Below are 24,918 nucleotides of genomic sequence, written 5' to 3' on the forward strand. Positions count from 1 at the left end.
GTTCTTGAATCGGTACAAAGTTTACTAGGTCACACAACATGGCTCACAAAAGCGATGGGAATTCCAGTGACGTGTGGTTTGTGGGCTCTTTTTACCCAAATGGAGACAAGACACTTTCCCACAGGACTGCCCACCTCCCCCCACGAGACACACAGAATGCAAGACTGTCATGACGTGGCTAGGACTGGTTCCACAGACACACAGTTTAGTGCCACTGACCTACCCTGACAAGATGCCAGGCCGAGGTGGGTGCTGGGACAGGAGGAAGCAGTGATGCTATATCCACACTTACCCTGCAGGCCGTGCCCCCAGGAGGGGGTCTGGCAGTGTCTGCTGGTGATAATACACTTCACCCAGGGGAGGCAACCCCAAGGACAGGCTTTGGAGGCCCCAAGGGCCTGTCTGGTGGTGTGACCTTTCATCTGAGCCAACAGACAACCCGGCTGATGGGCACCGGTGGTAGAAATGGATGTCGCTACACTTCACAGGTGGGGAACGCACGACCAGGCTGAAATCAAATCATGCAGAGTGGCAGGGCAGGTGAGGGGTCCAGGTGAGAGATTATCAACAGCACACACTCTATGTTGTACCCTACATTATACACCATTAGCTGGATTCTCTTTTCCTCCCTGCTGCAGGGTGGTGGGCTCTGGCGCCGGGGCTGTCCCCAGCATGGCTCGCTGGAAGGAACAGGGGTCGTCGCTTTTGGAGAGAAGTGCTGGAAGGGCGGTGGGCTGGGGTTCCTGCACTCTTAGCTGCTCGCTTCTTCTCGGAGCCGCACACCCACGGCCGTGATGAGGGCTGCCCCCTTGCCGCTACCATCTTCAGACAGGAGGAAGGACACATTACACTTTGGCGACAGTTCCTTCACCGTTTGGTGCATGATTTTGGAGAAGCTGAGAAAGACAAAAAAAAAAAGAAGAAAGAAAAAAAGAGAGGAAAAGGTTGGTGGAGGAAGCTGAGAGGCAACAATGGGCCTGCCGGCAAACACTCAAGTTCCATCGTCAATCCTGTTCCTGTAGCTCCCAGCAGGGAGGCCCAACCCAGGGTCCCAGAAACAAGCTGCACCACACAGCTTATGAGGCGAGGCTCAGACACCCCCTCCTCAGCACTTGGGGCTCCCAGGGGCCTGAGGCCAGTAAGGAAGCTAGGGCCAGGACGGGGACCACTGAGGCAGGCCCAAGAGGTGACACGGGGACAGACACGGCCCATCACAGCTGCGGCCCTGAGACCCCACCCAGCACCACCTACAGCCAGGCACCCACACCTGCAGCTGAGAGGGAGCCCTCTTGAAAGGGATCATCTCTAGGTCAGAGGTGACTCTAGGTCATTTGGAAAGGACAATGCCAGGCTGGGACTCCCAGCAGTCATAACCACTCCTCAGTGAGCACCTGCCAGGTGCCCCCTACTTGAATACCCAACTTCTAATTCTGGCAGGAGCCGTTACCCCATGAGGCAGATGGCAGAGATTAGGCAACTGCCTACAGCTGCTAAATGATGGGGCCAGGACTGAATCCAAGAGTTCCTGGCCTCAAAGCCTATCCCCACACCAGTGACCTGTGCTGCCTCTGGTGACAATGAAGACAGCTAAGGAGATGGAGAGATGGAGTGAGGACGAAGACGGTGGAACCCCGGCCACAGGCATGAAGTAAGCAGGTAAGGTCTCTGTGGAGCTAGAGGCCCAGTTTATCTGGGATGGTCCCAGAATAACAATCAGCAGCATTTCTTCCCTGGCTAAAGTACCCCTACTCTAGACATGGTCACTGTTCAAAACATCAAAGCTTTGGGACATGCAATGAGGTCACTTGTCCCTCTTTGGCATGGGAGTCAGACACCTGACCAAAGGGAGGCCACTTCCTGGCCCTCCCTGCCTCAGCACCCAGGGCCAACACCACACCCCCCTTCCAAGCTGAGACAAGCTGATTTTGCAGGTGAACCAGACACTGGGTCCTCCACTTCTCTTCTTCATTTCCTCTCCAAACTTACCAAGCACAGCCTCCCTACCTGGCTGCAGCTGCTAAGTCCACATCACCCCCACCCCCTGTCCCCCAGCACCACCCCACTTCAAAGGGGCCCAAGAGAAGCAGGGAGGGCCAGCAGTGCCACAGGGTGAGCGGGCCAGGTGAAGCCCCTTCTCTGCTTAAGGACTCCAGACAAACTCTAGGGCTGCTCATTGTCCCAGACAGGCCCCATTCCGGGCAGGAATTTCTCCAGGCCCCGAGAAATTTTCCTGGGGGAACCACACCGCATAGCCCAAAACCCTCAAGGAACTCACCAGCCCAGCAAGCCTATCCCAGTTGGAAGCCCCACTCACTGCGGATGAAGCTTGTAGAGCGTCCCATCCACTCCTACGGTCACGTTCAGATGGTTCAGCCCTCTGTTCTCCCGGATCTTGTCCACCACGGCAGCCATGCCAGCGCCACACAGCTGCGCAGCCCTCCGGGACACCACCCCGCACACGGTCTTGACGAGGATACTGTCATCGCATGTACTGTTCAGACCTAGCTGCTGCAGGATGGCCCGGACCTGGAGCAGCGCTAATCGGTCACTGCGGTGGACAAAAGCCAGCAGGTGGGATGAAGTGGGACCTACCTCAAAAGACTGGCCCTACATCTATGATCAACATCATGGGGTTTTTCCTCTTCAAAATCACATTTGTTTTTTTTAAATGATCCCCAAAATACTATATGCTAAACTGTAGAAAATCTGGCAAATCTAGAAAAATTAAAACTGGAAAAAAAAACTATCCACAGGCTCAACATCTAGGAAAATGCTATTAACATTTCAGTACATTTCCTTCCAGTCAATTTTTCATAGATGTTAAACAGCAGTTATGTTTTAGATCTAAAATATCCCCCAAAAGTCTCCTGTGTGTGGAAGTTGACTGGATCATGCGGCCCTGTACTCAACAGTGGATTCGTCCGTTGGTGAGTTCAAAGCTCAGTCTTATGGGAAGTGGGCCCTGCTTTGGAGGGGGTCACTGGGGCGTGTCCTGGAAGGAAGCATTCTCATCCCCAGCTCTTCCTTTCCTCTCTCTGCTTCCTGTTTCTGCCTTGGAGCCAGCTGCCCATGGTCTAAAACCATGAGCCAAAATAAACCTGTTTTTTAAGTTTCGGGTACCTGGTATTTTGTCCCAGCAACGGGAAAGTGACTAAGATACATGACAATGTCCTTATGATACGCAAAATGAGATTGTTCTTTATATGTGCTTTTCTGTATTTTTTCTCGATCCATGTATCTAGGCAATTTTGTAGAGACCTAGCTGAGAATAGGATTGGAAACAGCTGCATAATATTCCATTCTAGGCATCCACTATACTTTATAGCCAGGTTAGTTTAATTTTTTCACAATTGTCTGCTATTACACAGTACCACTTTGATGAAATATCTTGTTTGTGAATCTTTGTGTATAAGTCTGATCTTTTCTTTAGGCTATATATACGTGGGCCAGAGGGCTTGACACATATTGCCAAATGGGGCCGGGGATGTAGCTCAGGGGATTTAGCTCAGTGGTACAGCGTCTGCCTGGCAAGTGCAAGCTCCTGGGTTTGATCCCCAGTACCAAAAAAAAAAAAAAATTACGAAATACCTTTCAGAAAACTGTGTTAAATTACTCTTTCATGGATACAGTCTTTGGTCACAGATGTCCTGAGCAGAAATAATCACTTTGGAAACTTGTGAAAGCTTTTGACAATTTCATCAGAATGGCTTCCACACACTATGGTTTCATTTGCATTCTTCTCTATTAGAGAGGGAGGCCTTTTCCCACTCACGCATTCATGGGTCCTATGAACTGCCTGCCTATTATGGCCCAAGACTTTCTCCCCTGGGATATTTGTCTTATTTGTATTAAATTGAAATGATGACAATGAGTGAGGATGACAGTGACTGAGGATAACAATGATGACAAGGCCAACCAGCCTATTAAGGATTTACTGTGTGCCTGGGGTTATACATACATTACCTCATTTACTCCTCAGCCAACAACTGCATATATGTTTTCTCCCACCCACTTTAAAGTTGAGAAAGCCAGACAAGTAACTCCTCGGAAACACAGCTGGGGTACAGCAAGACTCTCAGCAGGCCATTCTCTGCATCTTGTCATACACAAAGCAAATGTTTCCCTCAGGTTACTGCCTGCCTTTTAAGTTTGATTAATAATCTTTTTTTAACTGACAGCATCTAGGTAACTATATTTGGTAATTTTTTTCTTTATGATCTCTTTCTTTCCTAGTATGCTTCAAAAGACCTTTCCTACCATTTTACACCCATTAGGATGGTTATTATAAACACAAAAAAGAAAAAATAACAAGTATTAGCAAGGACATGGAGAAATGGGAACCCTCGAATGCTGCTGGTGGGAAGGTGAAATGGTGCATCCACTGTGGAAACATGTCAGTTCCTCAAAAAATTAAAAACGGTGGTACATGCCTATAATCCCAGCACTCAGGAAGCTGAGACATAGGATAGTTTGAGGTCAGCCTGGGCTACATAGCATAGACCCTGCTTCAAAGCAAAACAAAACAAAACAACAGTAACAAAAAACAATTAAAAAAAGGAATTACCATAGCCAGGCACAGGGTGCATACCTGTAATCTCAGCACTCAGGAGGCTGAGGCAGGAGGATGGCCACTATTATGAGGCCAGCCTGGGCTACATAGTGAGTTCAAGGCCAGCCTGAACTCCATAGCAAGAACCTATCTCAAAAAACAAAAACAAAATGGAATTACTCTATGATCCAGCAATTTTACTTGTGAGTATATACATAAGAGGGAAAGTAAATATCCATACACCCATGTGCATAGCAGCATTATTATTCACCATAGCCGAAAGTTGGATATATGGATGAATGGACAAGTAAAATGTGGTATATACATACAATGAAATACTATTCAGCCTTAAAAAGGGAGGAAATCCTGACACATGATCCTAAGTGAAATAAAGAGACAAAAGAAAACTAAATATGACTCTACCTACATGAGGCACCCAGAGTAGTCAAGAGTCACAGAAACAGAAAGCGGAAGGAGAGTAGCAACCCCTCTGTCTGCACTCACCTTTCAATCTGAGAGAGAAATTTGGTCTCAAAGATACCCCGGGTCTTGAGGGTCTCGGAGATCTGCCCTCGGAAGAGGAAACCCCTCTTGGTGAAGTCAATGAGGATGTTTCGGACGATTTCACCCAGGTACATACCGCTGATCATCTTCTCATACCTGAGACGGGAAGGGGCATGTGTGCTGAGTGGCCAGGTGGACCGGCAGCCCTGGGTCTCAGTCACCCGGGGCATCATCAGGCTGCCTGTCCCCTGCTTTGCCTGGCTGCAAATACCACTCTCAGTCAGATGCCTGTCCCACTCCCGGGCCTGCTCTCCCTGCCTGCTCTAGGCTCCCTCACACCTCGCCTTTCTCCTTCTCCATGACACACAGGTCACAATGCAGTGACCGACGGGCCCAAGAGGACAGGGAGTCTGTGTCGCTCAGCTCTGAGACCCCAGGACACGGCATGGTGCAAGGCCCTCAGCCAAATGCTCAGTTCATAGTTGCTGAATAAGTGAATGACTGGGTTAAGACTTTGAGGGACTAGAAGACAACAAGGGAAAAAGTCCTCAATTTTGGGAAGGTTTTGCAAACACCTGGAATGCTAGTCAAGCACACAGCAGGGTGATAAGGCCCACAGGTAGCGGAATTCAGCAGCCACACACTCCTGGGGACAACCTGCTCTTGGGGCTTTCAGTGCCCTTCCCTTTCTGTGCTCAAGGCCCTCAAGAAATGAAAAGACTTAGGAGGTCCCACGGCCCATACCCAGGCCCAGTATCCCCAAGGCGAGAAGAGTCCTAGAACCTGGATGCTCCCGGACACATTTCACATGGTGCATGGGAAAATGCAGAACAGCAGGGATCGGCAGAGAGCCTGGTCTCCATACATTCCCCGTCCAACCCTTATCATCCTACTGGGGACAATCACTGTTGCCGAGATGGCTTCAAGCCCTTCCCACAGTCGCTGACTGCATTTTCAACAAAGCGAGCATGTCATGGCATAGAGCCTTTGACCAGGGAGATACATATGTATCTTTCTTGAAGCGAATAGCACTGTACTTCACTATATTCGTGTCAGGATTGCCATCTATTTATAGTAATATTGGTTTTCCCTTTTCTTCCTTATTAAATTTGAGTATAAGCTGATTTTTAAAAACTACAAAATCAATAATAGCATATGAAGGTTTATCAAAAAGTACAGTGTGTGCTTTAACTTACAGTAAAAGGCATACTGGGCCAGGGATTTAGCTCAGTGGCACCTCGCCTGCCTCACAAGCGCAAGGTCCTGAGTTCAAACCCCAGTACCGAAAAAAAAGAAAAAAGGCATATTGCCAGTAACCCCCTTGCTTTGAACACACTTGTCCCATTGGTCTTGCCACTTTTTGAAGCAGTGCTGGAAGTCCTCTTTTATGAGTGTCTTTGAGATATGCTGAATACTGCTGCTGAGTGCCATCCAACAGAAAGGCTGGCTCATTAAAGCATTATTCTCATCCACCTTATTCACCAGATCTGACACCAGGTGACTTCCGCCTCTTCCCCAAAGTCAAAATGACCACGAAAGGTAAATATTTCAGGACATCAAGGCAGCCATAACACCATAATATGAAAGAGGACTTTCAGAACTGCTTCAGAAAATGGCAAGGGTGCTAAGTGAGCTTGAAGCCAGGGGCAGTATTTTGTGAGGGACTAATGATCCCTATAATTATAATTTCCTATAATTGAGCTTTAAAATTAAACATTCACCATATTTTTGATCATACCAGGCAGATAATATTTAGAAAAGGTAAAAATCTTCAGGGGCAGGGGACCAACCTATGTTGGGAGGTGCTACCCCAGCCCTTCTTTCTGCTCCTGGGACATGACTTAGACCAACTTGGCCTTGGCATGGCACTGGACAGCCGATTGCTGAGGACCATAGAACTCGTTTCTGGGTAAGGTAGACATAGCCTGTCAGACACAGTCCCTGAGACCTGAGCTGCAAAGCTCCAACAAGCCAGCAGGTGGCGAGGAAAACACGATGGGAAGGAAGAGGTGTGAGAGGCCCTTAGTAACTTAAGAGCTAGCCGAGGCTGAACACTTCCAGGATGGAAAAAGGCTACTGAGGGAGTGATGTGTCCACTGTCACCTGTCCTCTAGGTGCATTCTGGGCCATCTTGTACTGTGCCACAGGCCAATCTTCCTGGCTTCTCTGCTCTCCCTAGGCCAAAAACGAAGCTCAGGAGTGAATCCAAGGCACCCAAGCCTCTGGAGATCCCACTCCTACTGGAAACTTCCTCCCATACAAGAACCCGGATGCAGCCAAACACGTCCCATCCTGACCCTTAGCAGCCTCCTCCAACAGGCAGTTACCTTTGTTTCCCCGAGTTTAGAGAATATTCGTCCACCAATCTGTCATACTCTGTTCTGATATCATCCAGACACCCGTTGTCCCCGAAGGCGCCCCACTCCATGTTGATACACATCAGCCCCTCGTTCCCCTCCAGCATCTCGACGTTCTTCATCTCCTCCATGTAGCAGGCATTGCAACCAGTCCCTGCAACACATGAAGGGTGAGTGGCCATGCCACCACACCCAGGGATGTGCGGCTGGGCCTGAGGCCTAGGGCCTGGGAGTCCACAGATACGGGGTATATTTGGGGGATGAACAAAGCAACAGCTTTGCTTTCCCAATGTCTTCCAGGAAACTTCAAAATATAAGTGCAGACTCTCAGAGCATGTGATTAACTTACTTTATGCCCAGAGCCTCACAGGGTCCAGGCAGGGCTATATTTATGTTAACAGAAGGCGGTCTCACAACAAGGGAATGTATCTGCAATGTATGCAAGATTCAGATTGGAAGCAAAAAAAAAGATATACTCATGCAGCGGATGAGGTAGGATAGAAGAAATAAAAGATAGACAGAAAGGAGACAAGGAAATCAGAACTAAAAATTGCACTTTGTAAGAACACTGCAACTTCCAAGATTTAGCTGAAGTCCCCCAAGAGAGCCCATGACAACAGTCCTTGGCTACATTTACACCTCTTCCCTTCCAGACCCATCACTGGAAGGCCATAAATAAGCCCAGTTAAGAAAGTAATGAATAGGAGCCTGGCCCTGAGATAAGGGCAGCCCCAATGTCAACAGCCCTTGGTCAGACTTATGATCCTTTCCTTCCAGATTAAGAGAGTAAACAAGAGGTTGAATGAATCCAGAGAATGTTTATATCAACTATTAAAAAAAGAAAGAAAAGAGGGGGCCGGGGATTTAGCTCAGTGGTTTTGCTGCCTGCTGCACAAGCACAAGGACCCAAGTTCGATCCCCAGTCCCGAAAGAAAAAAAAAAGACAGAAAATTCGCCCATACCTGTGAACGGGGTGGTACCTTTTGGAGGGATATGGGTTGGCAGCACTTTTATCCATAGCTTTTTGCCCCAAAAGAAGTAAAAATGTACCCAGTCCCCAACTGTAATGCATCTCATTTCTCTGAGCACCTGCACTCCTCTCAAGTGCATCGTATACTCTCTGTCTCTGTCTAATAAACCCTACTAGTGCCCCTTTCTGATGTATCTTGAAAATTCTTTTTCTGCGACAGTAGTCAGCAAGCCTGCTACCTCGGGATAGGTTACATTTGGGAAACTCTCAGATCCAGCCCAGTGACACCTGTACATACAGACATATCTACATACTCAGGGTGGCCCCCTAAGATGGCGGAGGGACTACAAACTGTTTGCTGTCCTAATTGAAGAAGAGCTAAGTAAAGAAACTGAGAGGAGCCAGGCATGGCAGCACATGCCTATAATCCTAGCAATGGGAGGCTGAGGCAGACTACATAGTAAGTTCAAGACCAGCCTAAACTACATACTGAGACCCTGTCTCAAAACAAAACAAACAAGCAAAAAGAAGGAGAAGGAGAAGAAGGAGAAAAAAAGAAAAAAAAATGAAAAGGAATTGAGAGGAAGCACTCATAGCAGTTTTGATTGCTAGGACATTCAGGCTTGTGGTCACCGGACTTGTCTTATTGAATGGACTGAAAATTCAAAAACCAACCAACCAGAGAGCCCTCCCCACACACATTCTCATATGCACCTCACCCTGGGGGCCTGTGACCACAAAGACCCCGACTCGGGAGGCGCTGCATTCTAACAGGCTTCCGGTGATGCTGCTGCTGGTCAAGGACCACACCTCTGATAGCAAGGCCCAGAGCACCATAGACTCATCCTGGGTGGGATCTGAGTGACAGTCAACATCGTGTGGGAGAGGGGGGAGCACAAGGACATGCTCGCTGGCCAGACCTAAAGTGCTTGGTCATTTTCATCCCCTTTGAAGAAACTTAAGAAGAATTCGTGGACTTCAACTGTCACTGGATTATTTATGTTTTGTTTCCTCAGCTCCCTTTACCCAAAATATAAAACTAAAAGAAGAAGAGCCCCAGAAATGGATGGGCAGGAGGTACAAAGAAAGCCAAAACATGTGAGCCATGCTCTGGCCCACAGGGGTTCTGGGAAAAGAGATCGACTGATGGAGGAAAGAAGTGGCTGGAGCATGGGGCCAGGAATAAGCAGTAGGGCTGTCTTGGCTTGGGCTGCCTGACCTGCCAGCAGGAGGCCTGGCCTGGAGGAGGAGCATGTGCTGTGTCACCCTCACCTTGCTGGCCTATGTAAGGAAGTGGCTGGGTGGAGAGAGCTTTGCCAAAGAAAGGAAGAAATAAAGCTGCTTCCTGGTTCTCTGTATTTCAATAAAGGCCAACACAGTGGCTTAAGAACCAATTAAAAAGGTCTCCCTGGTTCAGGAGCACAGCCTATTGGATCACATCCCAGGCTCTAGGCACTCAGCAAATGGTTGACAGGAGGGGTGACATTCCTCCGTATCCCAGCAGAGCCTCCAGATGTTGACCATATTTGGGGTCTTTTCCCAGTATCCCTGACGCTACAAGCAGGATCAACTGGACTAGTAAATGGCTTCCTCACAGCCTCAATGGATATGCTTCTGGGATCATATGTTCTTGAGGCCCAGACTCCCAACATGTTCAGGGCACAAGGGAACAATGTGCAGGACCAACATGGGTGCTTCCCATCAGTGGGTGGGGCCACTCACAAACCGGCCACTAAAGATGAAATGGCGCCCAAGACTACTCTGTCCCTTTCCAGCCTGACTCCACCCTCAACACCCACCCAGAGGCCCCACACAGCCCAACAGAGCGGCCCAGAGCGCTGGCCAGGCTAGCTCCAGGCACCTTACCCCGTTCACCCAAGCCACAGGAGCCTTCAGGGCCTTGTCCCAGACACTCAATTCTTGGCAATCTAATCACATTGTGTGGCACTGCCTGTGTCAGCGAGGGGACCCTCTCAACGGAAAACTCTGCAGCCTTTGTCTAGCACTGAGACGGTAAGGAGACAGGACAGGTGGACTGTCCCACACCCAAGGACTGAGCTGCTGTGTCCAGGCCCCACAAAACGACAAAGCCAGCCTTCTCCTCCCCAAGAGGAGATACTTCCAGGACACCCACCTACGATCAGTCCAACCTCACAGCTGGGTTCTTCGTAAGCGCAGGTCATCATGGTACCCACTGTGTCATTGACCATCGCCACCACGTCCAGGTCGAATTCCTTTGAAAAGAAAGGGACACCAATTTAGGGAAGGGACAATTCCATCTGTCTTGAACACTGGTGGTTCACTCTGTTACACAGCCACCACAGAGCTGTGGGGGCTTTGCTCGGATTAGACACTGCCACGAAGCAGGGGCAGTTCTGCTTTCTGACAGGACTACCGAGTGCTCTTTACTCTGGTCTAAACCCCGTGCTGCCAGGGCAGCTGGGTTCAGCAGAACACCAAGGCCTAGTTGACGGTGCCAGGCTCAGTCAGGGTCTGCTTGTGAGAGTCATAGTTTTACTTTTCTTTTAAAAATATCATTCTTTGGCCGGGGATTTAGCTCAGTGGTGTCATCGCCTGCTGCACAAGCACAAGGACCCGAGTTCAATCCCTGGTACGGAAAAAAAAAAAAGTAAAAATATCATTCTTTAACTAGTAACTCTGGTTTTATTGCTGGCATTTGAGTGAAGAAATGGGGAACTTTTATTTCCCCGGACCACACTTCTGTACTGTCCCAATTCTTTACAACAAGCAAGTATAAATTTTAAATCCCAAAGAAGTAGTGAACAGTTTTTTTTAAAACATTTTCTTAATAGTTACCTCTCTCCTTTTTATTGCATCCCTTAGTAAAGTGGCTACGTCATGACCCACGCAGTCAGTTGCCTTAAAGCCCTTCGTCCAAGTGACCAGGATTCCCTGAAACAGGAAGGCACAAGAGAGCCAGGGCGATGAATGGTTCTGAGCAGAATACTAGGAGGCCTTGCACCAACCCTCCCACCACACAACTGCCAAGGACTTGCATCGATGGAGACAAAGTTCCAACATCAGACTTGCACACCAACAAGATGAAGAGCAGCCTGCAGGCCCCTCCACACTCTCTGCAAGTTATCCCTATGTCACAGTTGGAGAAACTGAGGCACAAAAGGTTAATGGCTATGTCCAGAAAACAGTAATACTGGGGCTGAGGGTGTAGCTCAGTGGAGGAATGCTTGCGCAGCATGCACAGGGCCTAGGTTCCAAGGAAGGAAGGAAAAAAGAAAGAAAGAAAGGAAGAAAGAAAGAAAGAAAGAAAGAAAGAAAGAAAGAAAGAAAGGAAGGAAGAAAGGAAGGAAGGAGAAGGGAAGGATAAACAAAGGAGAAGGGGAAGGGAAGGGGAGGGGAAGGGAAGGGGAGGGGAAGGGAAGGGAAGGGGAAGGGAAGGGGAAGGGAAGGGGAAGGGAAGGGGAAGGGAAGAAAAGAAAAAAGAAAGGAAGGGAGGGAGAGAGAGAGAAGATGGCAATTCCGGACAATTCTTAGCCTATTTTTAGCCCAGTGCTGCCAAAGGCATGGCCAAGTATAGCACCTCCCCTGAAGAAGTTTGCACAAAAACTTTTTATTAACACTACCAAGTAAACTTCAGGTTTCACTGGACTGAAGATGTACAGTTGCTGAGGAAAAGAACAGTATAACTTATGCACATTATGAATGTAAGGTGATGGTATATAAGAAAACTGGTTTGTTTTTGTTGTTGTTTTGAGACAGGGTCTCACTACCACATCTGGCAGTGAAGTGCATTTTTAAAAAATCAGGTTTTTATAAACTGCACAAACAATGTAAAACATGTCATGGTGGGCATGGTGGCACATGCTTGTAATCCCAGCACTCGGGAGGCTGAGGCAGTAGGATCGCCATGAGTTTGAGGCCAACCTGGGCTACACAGTGAGTTCAAGGCCAGCCTGAACTACATAGTGAGACCCTGACAAAAAAAAAAAAAAGATAAACACGTTTATATAGATAGATCCATCTGCTGAGATCTGAAGGGATTAAAAGGCCCCAAGTCAGCTCGGTGACTGCATTACATCACCCACCTGGCTCTCCCCAGGTGCACTCATGCCTCAAACCCAGGCCTGAGGCTACTTCCCTAGCCATGCCCCACCTTTCACGCACAGCTACCTGCAGCGCTTCCAACAGATAGGCTCGGGCTTGCTGGATGGCTGCACAATCTGCCCCCTCTGCCCACCATGTGCTCTACCCACCCCACCCTAGCCCTTCCTGCACAGGCGGTGGAGCACTGGTGAAAGGGCATGACCTCAGCACCCAGAGCTCAGGACTCAAGCCCCATCTAGGACCCTGCTTCACCCCATTTATTAAGCAAGCACTTATGAACAGTGTCCTCCAACAGAACACTGTGCTAGGTGTATGGCACACAGGTTCTTCTTCAAGCACAGATAGCTGGAAAGGAGCTATTAAGTGTGTAAAAGTGCAATGCTCAAAAGTACAGGGAGCACAAAAGGGGAGGAGGTACTTTGTGCCTAGAGGCTCCAAAGGCTTCCCAGGAGACAGTGCCCTCAACCCTAAAAGAGTAGTAGTCTGAGGGTGTTCTGGAAGGAGTGAAATAATGCCTGGGTCAAGCCACTGTGACATGGGAACCAGTTCCAGTTAGGGGCGACACTGAAGCTGGGGATGGCCTCCAGGGCACTGTCCTGGGCCTCGAGCTGCAGCAGACTCACCGCATCCAGGCTCGTCTGCTTGCAGGGAAAGGAGAAAGTGAACCCCAGAGGCATCCGGGGGCCTTTGATCCCCATGTAGTCCAGGAAGTCAGAGATGCAGGATACGATGTGGTCAAACAGCTTTAGGAGACAAGAGGGGATGGTTATCAAGGATCTCTCTGGTTTCACACTTTCATTGCACACATACAAGTGTATACACACACACACACGCACGCCGAGCCAGACCTTTCTCCAGGATCTTCCCCATCACTGCAGCATCACAGGCCACCCATGGCTGAAGGTGCCTGATGCTTCTGGGCCACGGGGGCACACATACACGGCTGTGGGAAACACACAGCTACCGATGCCTCTAGCCCTGCGTGTGACGAACACCACTACAGGGGTGTAAGGGCAGAACACTGACCTCTTCCCCTGTACCCTGCATGATTTCAACAGGAATGGCATAGATCTTGTTATGCATTTCCACTGTTCTCCTTTTCCCACTACGAATCTTCACCAGCAGGACACGGAAATTCGTTCCTCCAAGATCCAGGGCCAAGAAGTCACCGTGCTCTGTTCAAATGAAGAACACAAAAAGCTGCCACAAATAGCAGGTGTCTCTTGACAGCCAGTGACCCCAAGACTCCAGACTTGTGAAGGGAGACCTGTCACCCCCTCCCTACTGAGTACACAGTGCAGGCTCGGAGCAGCGTGGGCCCTAAATCACTGAGCGCACAAACTGAGCCACTGGAAGGACCAAAGGCCCCATCAGTGAACCACCTGTCACAGTAAACAAACTTCACCAGGGTTACTGAACAGCCAAGCAACAAGGTCCTGGTTTTAGAGAACTTCATACAAAAATGGCCATATCCCTTGCCTCCTCTGCAGCCAGCCTTCTTTGCAATATGACTGTGCTTTCTTCCCACCAAAAGATGGAGTGTTTCTCCTCCTCTTGGATCTTGGGCAAACTGAATGTGATAGAAGCAAAGCTGAGGCGGCCCCCAGCTTCAGCCTCTGTTATGGCTTGTTTCTAGATGTCTCCCCAAAGCCTCATGCAGTGTGGCTTTTCAGAGGTGGCTGGATATAGGGTGTGTGATGCTGGGATCAAGGATGTGATGCTGGGATTGATTCAATTGTAATGCTAGGATTAAAGCTGCCCCTACCACGGGTATGAGTGCTGCTCTCCCCAAGAGTAGATAGCCTAGATAGGATACAAGGTACAGAAAGAGGGCTGTTGTCATTGCTTGTCGCTTGGTGCTGCTTCACTCCTTCACTGCTTTGCTGCCTGCTATGGACTGTTTCTCCTCTTCAATGCCCCTCTGCCATGCCACCCTGCCTTGGAGCCAGCCAACTATGAAGTGAAACCTTCACACACTGTGAGCCAAGTAAACTTTTCCTCCTTTAACTTTGGATGCCAGGTATTTTGTCTCAGCAATGAAAAAATAACTAAGACAGCCCCCAAAAGGCTTTGAAGTCTTTTCCTGTCCCTGGCAGACCCTGCTGCCACCACTGCATTGTCCAAGCCCAGTGTCCCACTGGAAGATGAGACACACGGCTAGGTACCCTGCACCCAGTATACAGACGGAATGAGAGCACCCTCCCAGCTGAGCCAGCAGCCAACAGCAGATCAGGGCCAAGTCCAGTAGAGATCAGCTGGGCCAGGCCCAGATAAGCAGAACCGTCCAGCTGACCATAGACTCGTCAGCAGTATTAAACAGCTGCTGTTTCCTGCACTCTGTTTTAGAGTGGCTTATAATGTAATAGTAAGTAACTTACACGTAGGACATTCATTATCCTGAGAATCCCCACAAAAAGCTCTTCCGAGTCCCCATAGAGCTCAGCCCCAGTGAGAACGGGAAAGGTGATCATCAAAGATCGGAAGTTGTTCTCCAATGTGCCTAAGTGTGAAGGCCAGGCCCAAGTCTCCCTCCCACACACCCAGCCAGGACTGAAGAAGGGAGCATTGTGTGTAAACTCATCCACTGGTTTGCCATGTTTGTGAGAGAATCTAGAAAAATTTCAGTGCCCTGCTTCCTTCTACTTTAAAGCACTTTCTAATTCTAACACAGCTTTGGAGAGAGCCCTAGCCGGGGAAGTCCAACCAGAGGAATTTGACTGCTCTGAGCCACACACAGGACAAGTCAGTAGTGTGAATACAAAACAGACTTGAGTGAGCACCAGTTCCTGCCAAATCATGTGTCACTGGAAAATCCAAACCTCTCTCAGCCCTGCTGTGCCCAGGTCACTGGCCTGAGTGAAGGGCAAGGCTGCCCTACCAGCCCCTCACCGGTCCCGTCTGGGGTGCTCCGGACGAAGGAGGGCAGCATCTTGACCACCGCCTTGTCATGGGTCTGCCTCCTCAGCCCCGCCTCCATCTCAGCTCGCATCCTCTTCTTCACCTCCATCAGCATCTCCTTGGTGAGGTGGAAGTTGGCCAGGGTCTCCTCTATCTGCCGGTGCTGCTCAGCCAGGCGGTAAGCCACCGCAGTCACCATGGCAGCCCCCTTGCCACTGCCGCTCTCCGAGAGGAGGAAACGCACGTCAGAGTCGGGTACCAGGCGTCTCAGGGTCTTGTGGAAGCGACGGGAATACCTGGGGAAAGGGGTGGAGGTGGATGTGCCATCTAGCAGGACTGAGCCACCTTTGGGGCCCCCAGTACCCCTTTCTTTCCCCGGGCTTTAATTCCACTTCCTACATGTGCTTTTTCTCATTACACAAGTCCTATAGAGCCACTGTAAAAAGTCACACATGCAGACAAGTAAAAAGGAAAAATGAAATCCCCCAGTCACAAAAAGAGAGATTCTTGTTATATTATGAGTATCAAGTACAAAATATGCAAGGAGATAATTTATCATGGGGTCAAAAGCACAGTTCTGGGCTGGGGATTTAGCTCAGTGGTTTCGCTGCCTGCTGCGCAAGTGAAAGGACGCGAGTTCGATCCCTGGTACCAAAAAAAAAAAAAAAAGCACAGGGCTTCAAAGTCAGGCAACTCCACCATGTCCACTCAGGTGACCCTGAGCTGTCACTTCACTTTGGAGTAAGCAAGGACTACAGTGTCTACCCGAGGGTGTGAACCCATGAACTAAACAGGTTCCTTACAATGCTCAGATTAGTAACTGGAGCTCAGGAAGGGCTCAATAAATAACTGCGCTTGTTCTTTATTTTCCCTTGGCTCCTTCTCTCCACCTCCACCCTTCAAAAGGCTGGATGTTTCTAAGTGGCTATAAGAGGATTTCAGGACTGCACTGTGTGACACACAGAACTTGTGTTCTGTATGGAGGGCTGCCTGCCAAAGGAAACAGGGAAAACAGCTCCCCCAAATATTAACGGCATCAACTCCGAGGGGTGGGAATCAGAATGACTCTATTCTCTATTCTCTTTGTTACTTTTTGAACTAACTTTTTCCTATTGAGCATATATTACATCTGAAATGAGAAATATCTAATGAAAAGTTATTGTTTAAAATGTAAAGCTGGCTGGGGATTTAGCTCAGTGGTTTCACCGCCTGCCTTGCAAATAAATAAATAAATTTTAAAAAATAAAATAAAATGTAAAACTGCAGACAGAGTTCTGAATATGGCTGGCTGTGATGACTATATAACAATACAAACACCACCAAACTGAATGCCTGAAAATGATTTAGGGGAGCCAGGCATAGTTGTGCACACCTGTAATCCTAGCTACTCAGAAGGCTGAAGCAAGAGGTTCCCAAGTTCAAGTTCTGCCTAGGCAACTTAGGAAGACCCTGTCTCAAAAAATAAAAAGGACTATGGATGTAACTCAGTGGCAGATTACCCTTCAATGCCATCTCCAGTACCAAAAAAAAAAAAAAGAAAGAAAAACAAAATTAAAGTGATAAATTTCATTTTATGTATTATTTTACCACATTAAAAAAAAATAGCATGCTGCTGCAAATCCTTAGGCCTTCTAGTCCAAAAATTAGCTAAGAAATCCCAAAGACAAAGTCAGGCGTGGTGGCATGCACCTGTAGTCCCAACTACTTTGGAGGCTGAGGTAAGGGGCTTACTTGAGCCCAAGAGTTCAGGGCCAGCCTGGGCAACACAGCAACACCTTGTCTCTTAGAGGGAGAGAGGGAGAAGGAATTCCAAAGAGAAAAAATGGCTAGTTTCATTACTGATAATTTTACAAATACTTTAAAAAAAATTTATTTTAGTTATGATCTTAGCAGGTAACACCCTCTAACTAGCTCAAACACTAGTCCCTCAGCAACAGAGGACTATTTCATCATCAACCAGCATTCGTGTAACTGTTACCAATGCCAGGCATGAAGGTATAATACCTGCAAGGCCACCTCACATGCATAGCTATGCACACTGGGAAAACAAGTTGAGGTCCTGTACATAAAAGCCAGGCCATGGGCAGTTATTACTTAAAATGATTTGCCTTCAGCCATTCAAAAAGCTTCCGGACTTGTCCTTACTGGCCGAGGAGGTGTTGGAATGTAAGCTTGGCCACTCCGGGCATGACCAAGGCAGCCAATAGACAAGAAGACAGCATGGTAAACAGCGTAGCTCCTCAGCAGGGGAAACTTCTTCAGCTTACATCTGTCTGGCTCTCAGATGCCAAGAGATGACAAGTCTCCCACTTGAAACAGCAATGTCTGTGGGCTTGGGGGATTCTACCAGGAGCTTCTGAAACAAGGGCTTGAGTACTACACCTATGATCCCAGCTATAATGAGGGTGAAAGTGCTCCTGATGAAATGCTGACAAGCTACAGACATTCCATTCAGTGCTCTTGGAAGCTGGAGCCACCTCTAACCCAAGTTCTGAAATGAGGTAACAGCGGACAGCAGAAGGAACATGGGCGTGGATTCTCTGAGGGTGAGACTTCCCAAAGGGACAACTCTTAACCTTTTGGCCCAGAACCAGGTATTGTCTTGTGCACCAAAGAAACGTTCACTGGGTGCAAAAGTCTGACCTCCAGAGGAGGGCCTGACTCCTGAGGGGCACTGAGAGCCCATGACAGCAAACGGTGGACTCACTGTGGGTGTGTCTTGTAAAGAGAGCCGTCAACACCAACTGTGGTCCTCAGCCTGGGTGTGCCCTTGTTATCTCGCAGGCGGAGCAAGATGGCTCCCAATGTGGCAGCCACCAGGTTGGCCGAGCGAAAGGAGACAATGGTGCACACATGCTGGACCGAAATACAGTCATCATCAGAGGGTTCCACTCCCAGGCGGGTCAGGATTTCTTTGGCATTCTGGAGGCCTTCCTTGTTCCTGTGAGGTCAGAGGCCAATACCGAGTTAAGGAGTGCATCAAGGTGTGCAAACTGCTGGAGCTCATAGCTACAGGGAAGGCAGCACCCAACTCTCCAGCTGTGTTCACATGGGATTGGGACTGCTGAATGTATGAGAGCCTGAGAAGGGAGCTAACATGTATTGAAAATCTCTAAAAGGAGCATAAATGTGTAGCATTTCTCAACCCTACTGACCATAGAACCATCCAATTATCATCTTGAAGTCTCTAGGGTTCCCTGGAAATTAGCCTGGAGAAGGGAACCCAGCCCTACACTTGGTCAGCTCCTCACTCAACATAAGAATTAGCTGCTTTCTGGGCTCTAATGCTGTGTGTGTGTGTGTGTGTGTGTGTGTGTGTGTGTGTTGGGGGGGGGGCAGGATAGCGTGCTGCTTTGGGAACTAGGCAGGAAGATCATCCATGAAGCACCAGCTGGTAATCTGGTTGTTCTTTAATGACCTGCCACAGGGGCCTGCAAGGAAAGCAGCCAGGATGGATCTGCTACAAGCAAGTGGAGCTGGACCCATAAACCCTGATGTTTGGACCCAAGAGGTAATGATGGTCCTGTCTCCCTCCTCCCCCTGGGGGTGGGACCTACTTTTCTTTTTTTTTTTGGTGCCGCGGATTGAACTCAGGTCCTTGCGCTTGGGCAGCAGGCGGCGAAACCACTAAGCTAAATCCCCGGCCCCTGGGACCTACTTTTCAATGGCCGACACGTCACTGGTTTCAAACTTCCCTCTGGTGAGCAGCTCTGGGGTGATCCGCCCTTCAAACAGGAGGCCTTCCTTTGCCATCTTGACCAGGATCAGCCGAACCAGCTCTCCCAGATACATGCCGCTGACCATCTTCTCAAAGCTGCAGGAGGAAAGTCACGCACAGGCTGATAGATGTCTGTTCTCAATGAGGGGACAGGGAAGGCAACTCCAGAGCAGGCAGGTCAGCTCCGCCGAACGTGCTACAGAACATGCGCAGAGGCAAGCAGGGAAGGCTCCCTGGAGGTAGGGAACGCTGGGCTCTAGATTGGCGATGATGGATGAGAAGGCTCCCCAACAAGCAAGCATTAGGTAAACGTCTTTTATGTAACCATAAACTATGCTTTTTAAAGGGTCTTCCTTGCCATTGCTCTACCAGGGGGGTCTCCCAGGGGAAGCATTCTCCCCACTTCCCAGCTCAGAAAGGGGAAATTTCTTGATAGAGAGGCAGCAGCTCCCCATGAGGCCACCATCAAGACAACTGAGGAACCCACTCCTTTCCTGCTGACCACACCCTGAACCCCAGGATGGGCTCTGACCAGCTGAAAGCCAATCAGCTCATCCCACTACTGTGGCTACTTGGGAACAAGCCAACCCCAGAGTAATCCTGCTCTCTCGCCTGCTCTTGCAAGTGTGGCATGAGATGGGGCTCCGGAACTGCAGCTGCTACTTTACGCCCCATGCTGCAGGGGACAGGTGGCTGTGGGGAAGGAAGAAGGAAGCCCACGAACATGAGGGAAGGTCCAGCCCAAGGCAGCAGACTGGGCCTCAATGCTGCATCTGTGGCAGATTCAGTCCAGGTCCTAGTGACCACAGGCTAAGAGGAACTCCAAGCAGGTCAGATCAGAGATGCACAGCCAGCCTCTCCTCTGATGGAACCCACTGGCACCCCCAGAGCTGGCGGTGACACAGCAAAATAATTTGTTCCCATCAGAGCTGGCCTGGGAGCCAAGGATGCTGCTGGGACCAGAGCACCAGCCCTTGCCTGTCCAACAGGCCCAGAGCCTCCTTAGAACACCGTCCTCATTGTTCTGTTGCTGGTGCACCAGACAGGACTGCCCAGCCACTGCTTCGAAGAGGATCCCTGGCAGGAGAACGCCCTGAGTCCCAGCTGCCCAGCGGCTGCCCAAGGCTCCTGCAGAGACAGCCCCTGCGGAGCCTGCGCTGGGACCTCTGAGTGGGGAGAAGGGGTACAGCTTAACTGCCCTGCTCACCCATCTGTGCCAAGACAGGGCACCTGCCTCTCTGGACCTCAGTGCCCTCACCTGTGCATGCAATGGGGATAAATAATGACAGGGTCTTCCTACAAGGCTGTACAGAGGGCACAGGTTACTGTCGGTCAAATACTAAGATGTCTACCTGACGATGAGCTTTTACTACCCTTCCTACGTGCCTGGCACGTTCCTAAGGACTTCACATATACTAACTTACTTTATCCTCACTGCAACTCTAGGAGGAAGACATTCACATATGTCAATTAGGGAACCTGAGGCACACAAAAGTTACACACCTTGGCTTGAACAGAGCCCACAAGTGGCAAACCCCATTCTGAGCCCATTGAAATGGACCACCAGAGACCATGTTCTAACCACAGTGCTGCCTGCCGGTCTCCGGGACATTGTCATTCAGTGTCACCCAGGCTGTCATGCCAGTGGCCACCCAGCCCCGTTCCTAACCCAGACTCTGCTTGTCCTCCAGCTCACTTCTTCCTGAGGAAGCCTGTCCCTTGGTTGGGCAGTGTCACAACAGGAAAGGATGAGCTAGCATCTCTGCCTTCTAGAGACACCCAGAATGTTCTGGACTTTTTCTACACTGTGGTCTTTCACTCTGTAGTCACGAAGACCTCCTTTTCCAGATAAAGCAGACCTAGGCTGGGGTTCTGCCCTTTTCCGCTCTCTAGAACCCCTGCTGAGCAGTAGCATAAGCCACACGCCTCTCAGGAGCTCCTCTCTGCTCTAGCCAGAGACACACAAGACAGGCTCCCTCTCCACAGCGTGCTTCCTTCTTCCTATGTGGAACCTGCAGCTGGGTGCCTTCGACCACAGACCGGCAGCACGAGTAGCACCATGGTGTTTCAGCCACTGGGCTGCCAGGCAGGACTGAGACAGGGAAGGGGTTGTGAGCAAGGACTGGCATGCCAATGAGCAGTTCCCTTGACAGCCTGGTCAGCTCCAGCTGGCAGCCCAGGGAGAAAAAAGGAGAACGAAACCTATGGCCAAGTACCCAGGATTGGAAGTGCCTGGAGATTCTACAGAGAGAGCAGAGAAACAAGGAGACAAGGGGCCTGAGGACTAAGGTGAAAAGCTGTGCAGTTACTCTACCACCATCCAGGCCAAAGGATTCCCTTCACCCACTGTGCCTGCAGCCGAGGTCACTGCTGTTGCTATTGTATGGAAGTGAGTGTCTCCTTGCTTTTTTGTTGTTGTTTTTCTGAGACAAGGTCTTGCTATGTAGCCCAGGTTGGCCTTGAACTTGCAGTGATCCTCCTGCCTCAGCCTCCCAAATGCGAGTGCTAGGATTACAGGTGCAGGGCACCCTACCCAGCCTCTCCTTGTATTTCGAAGGATGTGATAAAGAATCTCAGGGAAATGGGATGATATTCCAGACAGAGCATAGAAAATAGAAAAGCAAGAGACCCCCAAGAAAGATAAGAGGGAAGGAGAAGAAGAATGAAAAACAGAAGGAGGAGGAACCAAAAGCTACAACAGGACACAGGTACATAATAAGAATAGCAAAGTCCTAGAATTTAAGGGTGGTAGGGAGGAAGTCAAACATCTGATTCTCATTTAGTCAGAGACCACGCCTAGCTCTGGGGCAAGTCTTGGGATCCTGAATACTCAGGATGGTTCCCCTGCTGGCTCCACCAATCACCAATGAAAGCAGCAATCGCCAATGAAGACAAGAGCCATGTATCACTGTCAATGTAGGCATTCGGTAAATGCTGACTTCAAACATAATGAATGAATGGATATTAGAGATCTAGACCCCACCTGGGCACAGGGAGCCTTTGTACACACGTAAGTTTCCAGCCCTAGTTAAAAATGAGAATCAGCCAGAGAGCTTCTATGCTGAGGACAGGCAAGCCCAGATCAAGCAAATCAGGACTGGGAGGCTTGGTGGGATGGTGAGGCGCTGCCTGGGCATTGGTATTCTTTAATTTAAAGAATACCGATGTCATTCAGATATGCACCCCAAGTGGAAAATCATTCCCCTAGGCTGCCTTGATGGGTTCTGTCCATAAGAAAGAAGAGAAGCCTCTCAGAGAGTCTAGACACTCACTAGGAAAACCTCAAACTCTCAAACAAGCTAGAAAACCTCAAGCCTAATCAGATCCAGCCTCAGCAAAGAGCCTCAGGCCATCTTTGTCCTTTCCCAGTGCCTTGGTTTTCCCATCAGTCAACAGAACAAACACCCTTCCCTAGCATACAGAGGACAAAATGGCATTGAAGAACTTGGCATTCCATGGAAGACAGGGGTAGGGAAGAGGCAGCGGTGTAATCAAGCACATTCATGGCTTTTTAGTGAAACATACGCAGGGACTGTAAATAGCTCATGTCAGCTGGGGCTAAGATTTAGGGTTAGGGGTCAGGCCAATGGACTAGGGAAAAAAACCAAAAACCTCTGATTCTGGAATGAGGACCTTTATCACCAAGCTGGTACCCAGTCTCCGCCTGCAAGGCCGATGCTCATCTCCAGGTGTTCAGAACTTAGTCATCCCCTCACTGAGAACCTAGTTTCCTCAGCAGCACCTGCCACAGTGGCAGGGGCCTGGTCATTATGCCATTCCATTGACCCACACAGAAATACCAACTGCCCAGCCTTTGATGATGGTTACTACACGACTAGGAAACTCCTGCTTCTATCTGGCGTCGGGATTAGGGCTGTTAGGTGTATGGGGACACCTCTCTGGATGCCGACAGCACCCAGCCGCAGGGCAAGGCCGCTGGGAAGCAGGCTGGATCTGAGAGGGCTAGCAGCCTGCTGGCCACACAGAGAAATATGAGCGTGTACTTCAGGAATAAGTGGCTCCAAGTCACCAACAGCCACTCTAGCCTGAGTGATGCCACTTCCGCTTCTGCAATCAGGAGCTCTCCAAGGCCACAATCAACCTGCCTGTGGACCTGATGTTCTTTATCAACTGTGACCCATCCTGCTATGCTTGACACAGAAGAAATCTCTACATTCTCCATTCTTGCTGAGGTCTGTATAACTTGTGCAGTTCTCACCCTCTCCTCTGCAAGAGATACCTAGATGGTAAGTGCTGGGAGGGAAGGCACTGTGTTGGATCCTTGGAGTCTAGCACAGTGCTCGGAATACAATAAATATTCAATAAATACATTATGAGTGAGTGGGCAACTCACTCTCCTTTGCTCAACAGATGTCTCACATACCATATGCCCTTCCTTACCCTCAGCAGCAGGGCTAGTGACCACAGCGCAGAGAAATGTTTTACACTAATGCTTCTAGGCTTCTAATTTTCAAAATGTTTTCCAAGGCCGGGGATTTAGCTCAGTGGTTCTGCTGCCTGCCTCGCAAGTGCAAGGACTGGAGTTCAATCCCTGGTACCAAAAAAATAAAAATAAAAATAAAAAATAATAATAAAGGAAAGGGCCAGGGATTTGGCTTAGTGGTTCTGCGGCTTGCCTTGCAGGTGCACAGACCGGAGTTCAATCCCTGGTACCAAAAAAAAAAAAAAAAAAAAAAAATCACACAAAATGTTTTCCAAAGACGCAAGCATAAGGAAACTCCACCGCTGTGTATCTATGCAAATAAGAGGTAAAAAACCCTACAAATCTGATGCACTTTTTCATTTGTGATCACCTGGCTTTGTGCTGTTTCAGCCCCCACCCCCATGTGGTCCCCTAAGCCATATATGTGGCTAGAAGAGGAGATCCAGGACTCACAGCTGTTTCCCAGGGTTGAGGGATCCCCGGTCTATCTCCCTGTCGAACTCAGTCCGGATGTCCTCCAAGGCCCCGTCGTCCCCAAAGGCCCCCCATTCGGTGTTGATGCACATCCTCCCCTCGTCGCCTTCCACCATATCAATGTGCCTCAGCTCCTCCATGTAGCAAGCGTTGGTGCCTGTGCCTGGGAGAGACAACATGGGAAACTGTGACCACACAAAGGGGAGGTGGCAGCACCATCTGGGAACATCACCTGGAGGGTGCATTACCAATGATCAGGCCGACTTCACAGTGCTGGTCATCATAGCCACAGGTCATCATGGTCCCTACAGTGTCATTCACCACAGCTACAACGTTGGCATCATAGTCCTGGGGGCAGATACCGAGGTGTCAGGGACCGCTCCCAGTGGTAGCAGTGACGCCAGTCCCAGAGCGCTTGGTAGGAGCGACCTGTTCTGCCAACCACCACTGCTCTGTGGGGGTGCCTGCTTCACAGCTGCCAGGACTCAAGTTAACTGGATTACAGCACAGTCATTGCATTATGGAAGTACACAGGCCCCTTAATTACCTGGCTCAGGATTCATTAGGGAGTGGATTTTACTCGTGGAGCACATTCCTCCACAAACCTCCACATGTGACATCTACGTGCCACAAGAAGGCCAGCTCCCTGCCCCTCTAGCAACCTCAGCAAGCAGTGTCTGGGACAGGGGCTCCCCAAAGCTCAAGGCTGCAGATCTTTGTCTCCCCTACCAGGATCTTCAGACCCTTCAGTCTATTTTAGGACTTGGCTCCCCTGCCTCACATACCCACCCCTACACACACAGCCCAGGAGAGATTACCCCTCTCCGCTTGATGGCTTTGTTCAGCAGCTTGACCACATCCGCCCCTTCCACACCGCTGGCTTTGAACCTCTTTGTCCAGGTGATCAGGACGCCCTGCAAA

General features: G+C 49.5%; 1 protein-coding gene across 2 annotated transcripts in view; it reads right to left on the reverse strand.

Moving 5' to 3' along the window:
- Position 1: 1 nt before the first annotated feature.
- Hk1 (hexokinase 1) overlaps positions 2-24,918 on the reverse strand; it is a 61,625-nt gene continuing 36,708 nt past the window's right edge. For both annotated transcript variants that reach the window (XM_004846184.3, XM_021259506.2), the window contains exons 5-18: positions 24,816-24,911; positions 24,246-24,345; positions 23,977-24,160; positions 19,020-19,175; positions 18,069-18,302; positions 15,353-15,657; positions 13,490-13,638; positions 13,087-13,206; positions 11,198-11,293; positions 10,515-10,614; positions 7,381-7,564; positions 5,054-5,209; positions 2,315-2,548; positions 2-896 (exon numbers count right to left, since the gene is read on the reverse strand). In XM_004846184.3, the coding sequence (XP_004846241.1) occupies positions 752-896; positions 2,315-2,548; positions 5,054-5,209; positions 7,381-7,564; positions 10,515-10,614; positions 11,198-11,293; positions 13,087-13,206; positions 13,490-13,638; positions 15,353-15,657; positions 18,069-18,302; positions 19,020-19,175; positions 23,977-24,160; positions 24,246-24,345; positions 24,816-24,911 (2,259 nt within the window). In that variant the 3' untranslated portion in view covers positions 2-751. The remainder of the gene's footprint in view (positions 897-2,314; positions 2,549-5,053; positions 5,210-7,380; positions 7,565-10,514; positions 10,615-11,197; positions 11,294-13,086; positions 13,207-13,489; positions 13,639-15,352; positions 15,658-18,068; positions 18,303-19,019; positions 19,176-23,976; positions 24,161-24,245; positions 24,346-24,815; positions 24,912-24,918) is intronic.

This window comes from Heterocephalus glaber, unplaced genomic scaffold, assembly GCF_053883595.1.
Source record: "Heterocephalus glaber isolate CG9 unplaced genomic scaffold, H.glaber_assembly_v1.0 deba00001497, whole genome shotgun sequence".
NCBI lineage: Eukaryota > Metazoa > Chordata > Mammalia > Rodentia > Bathyergidae > Heterocephalus > Heterocephalus glaber.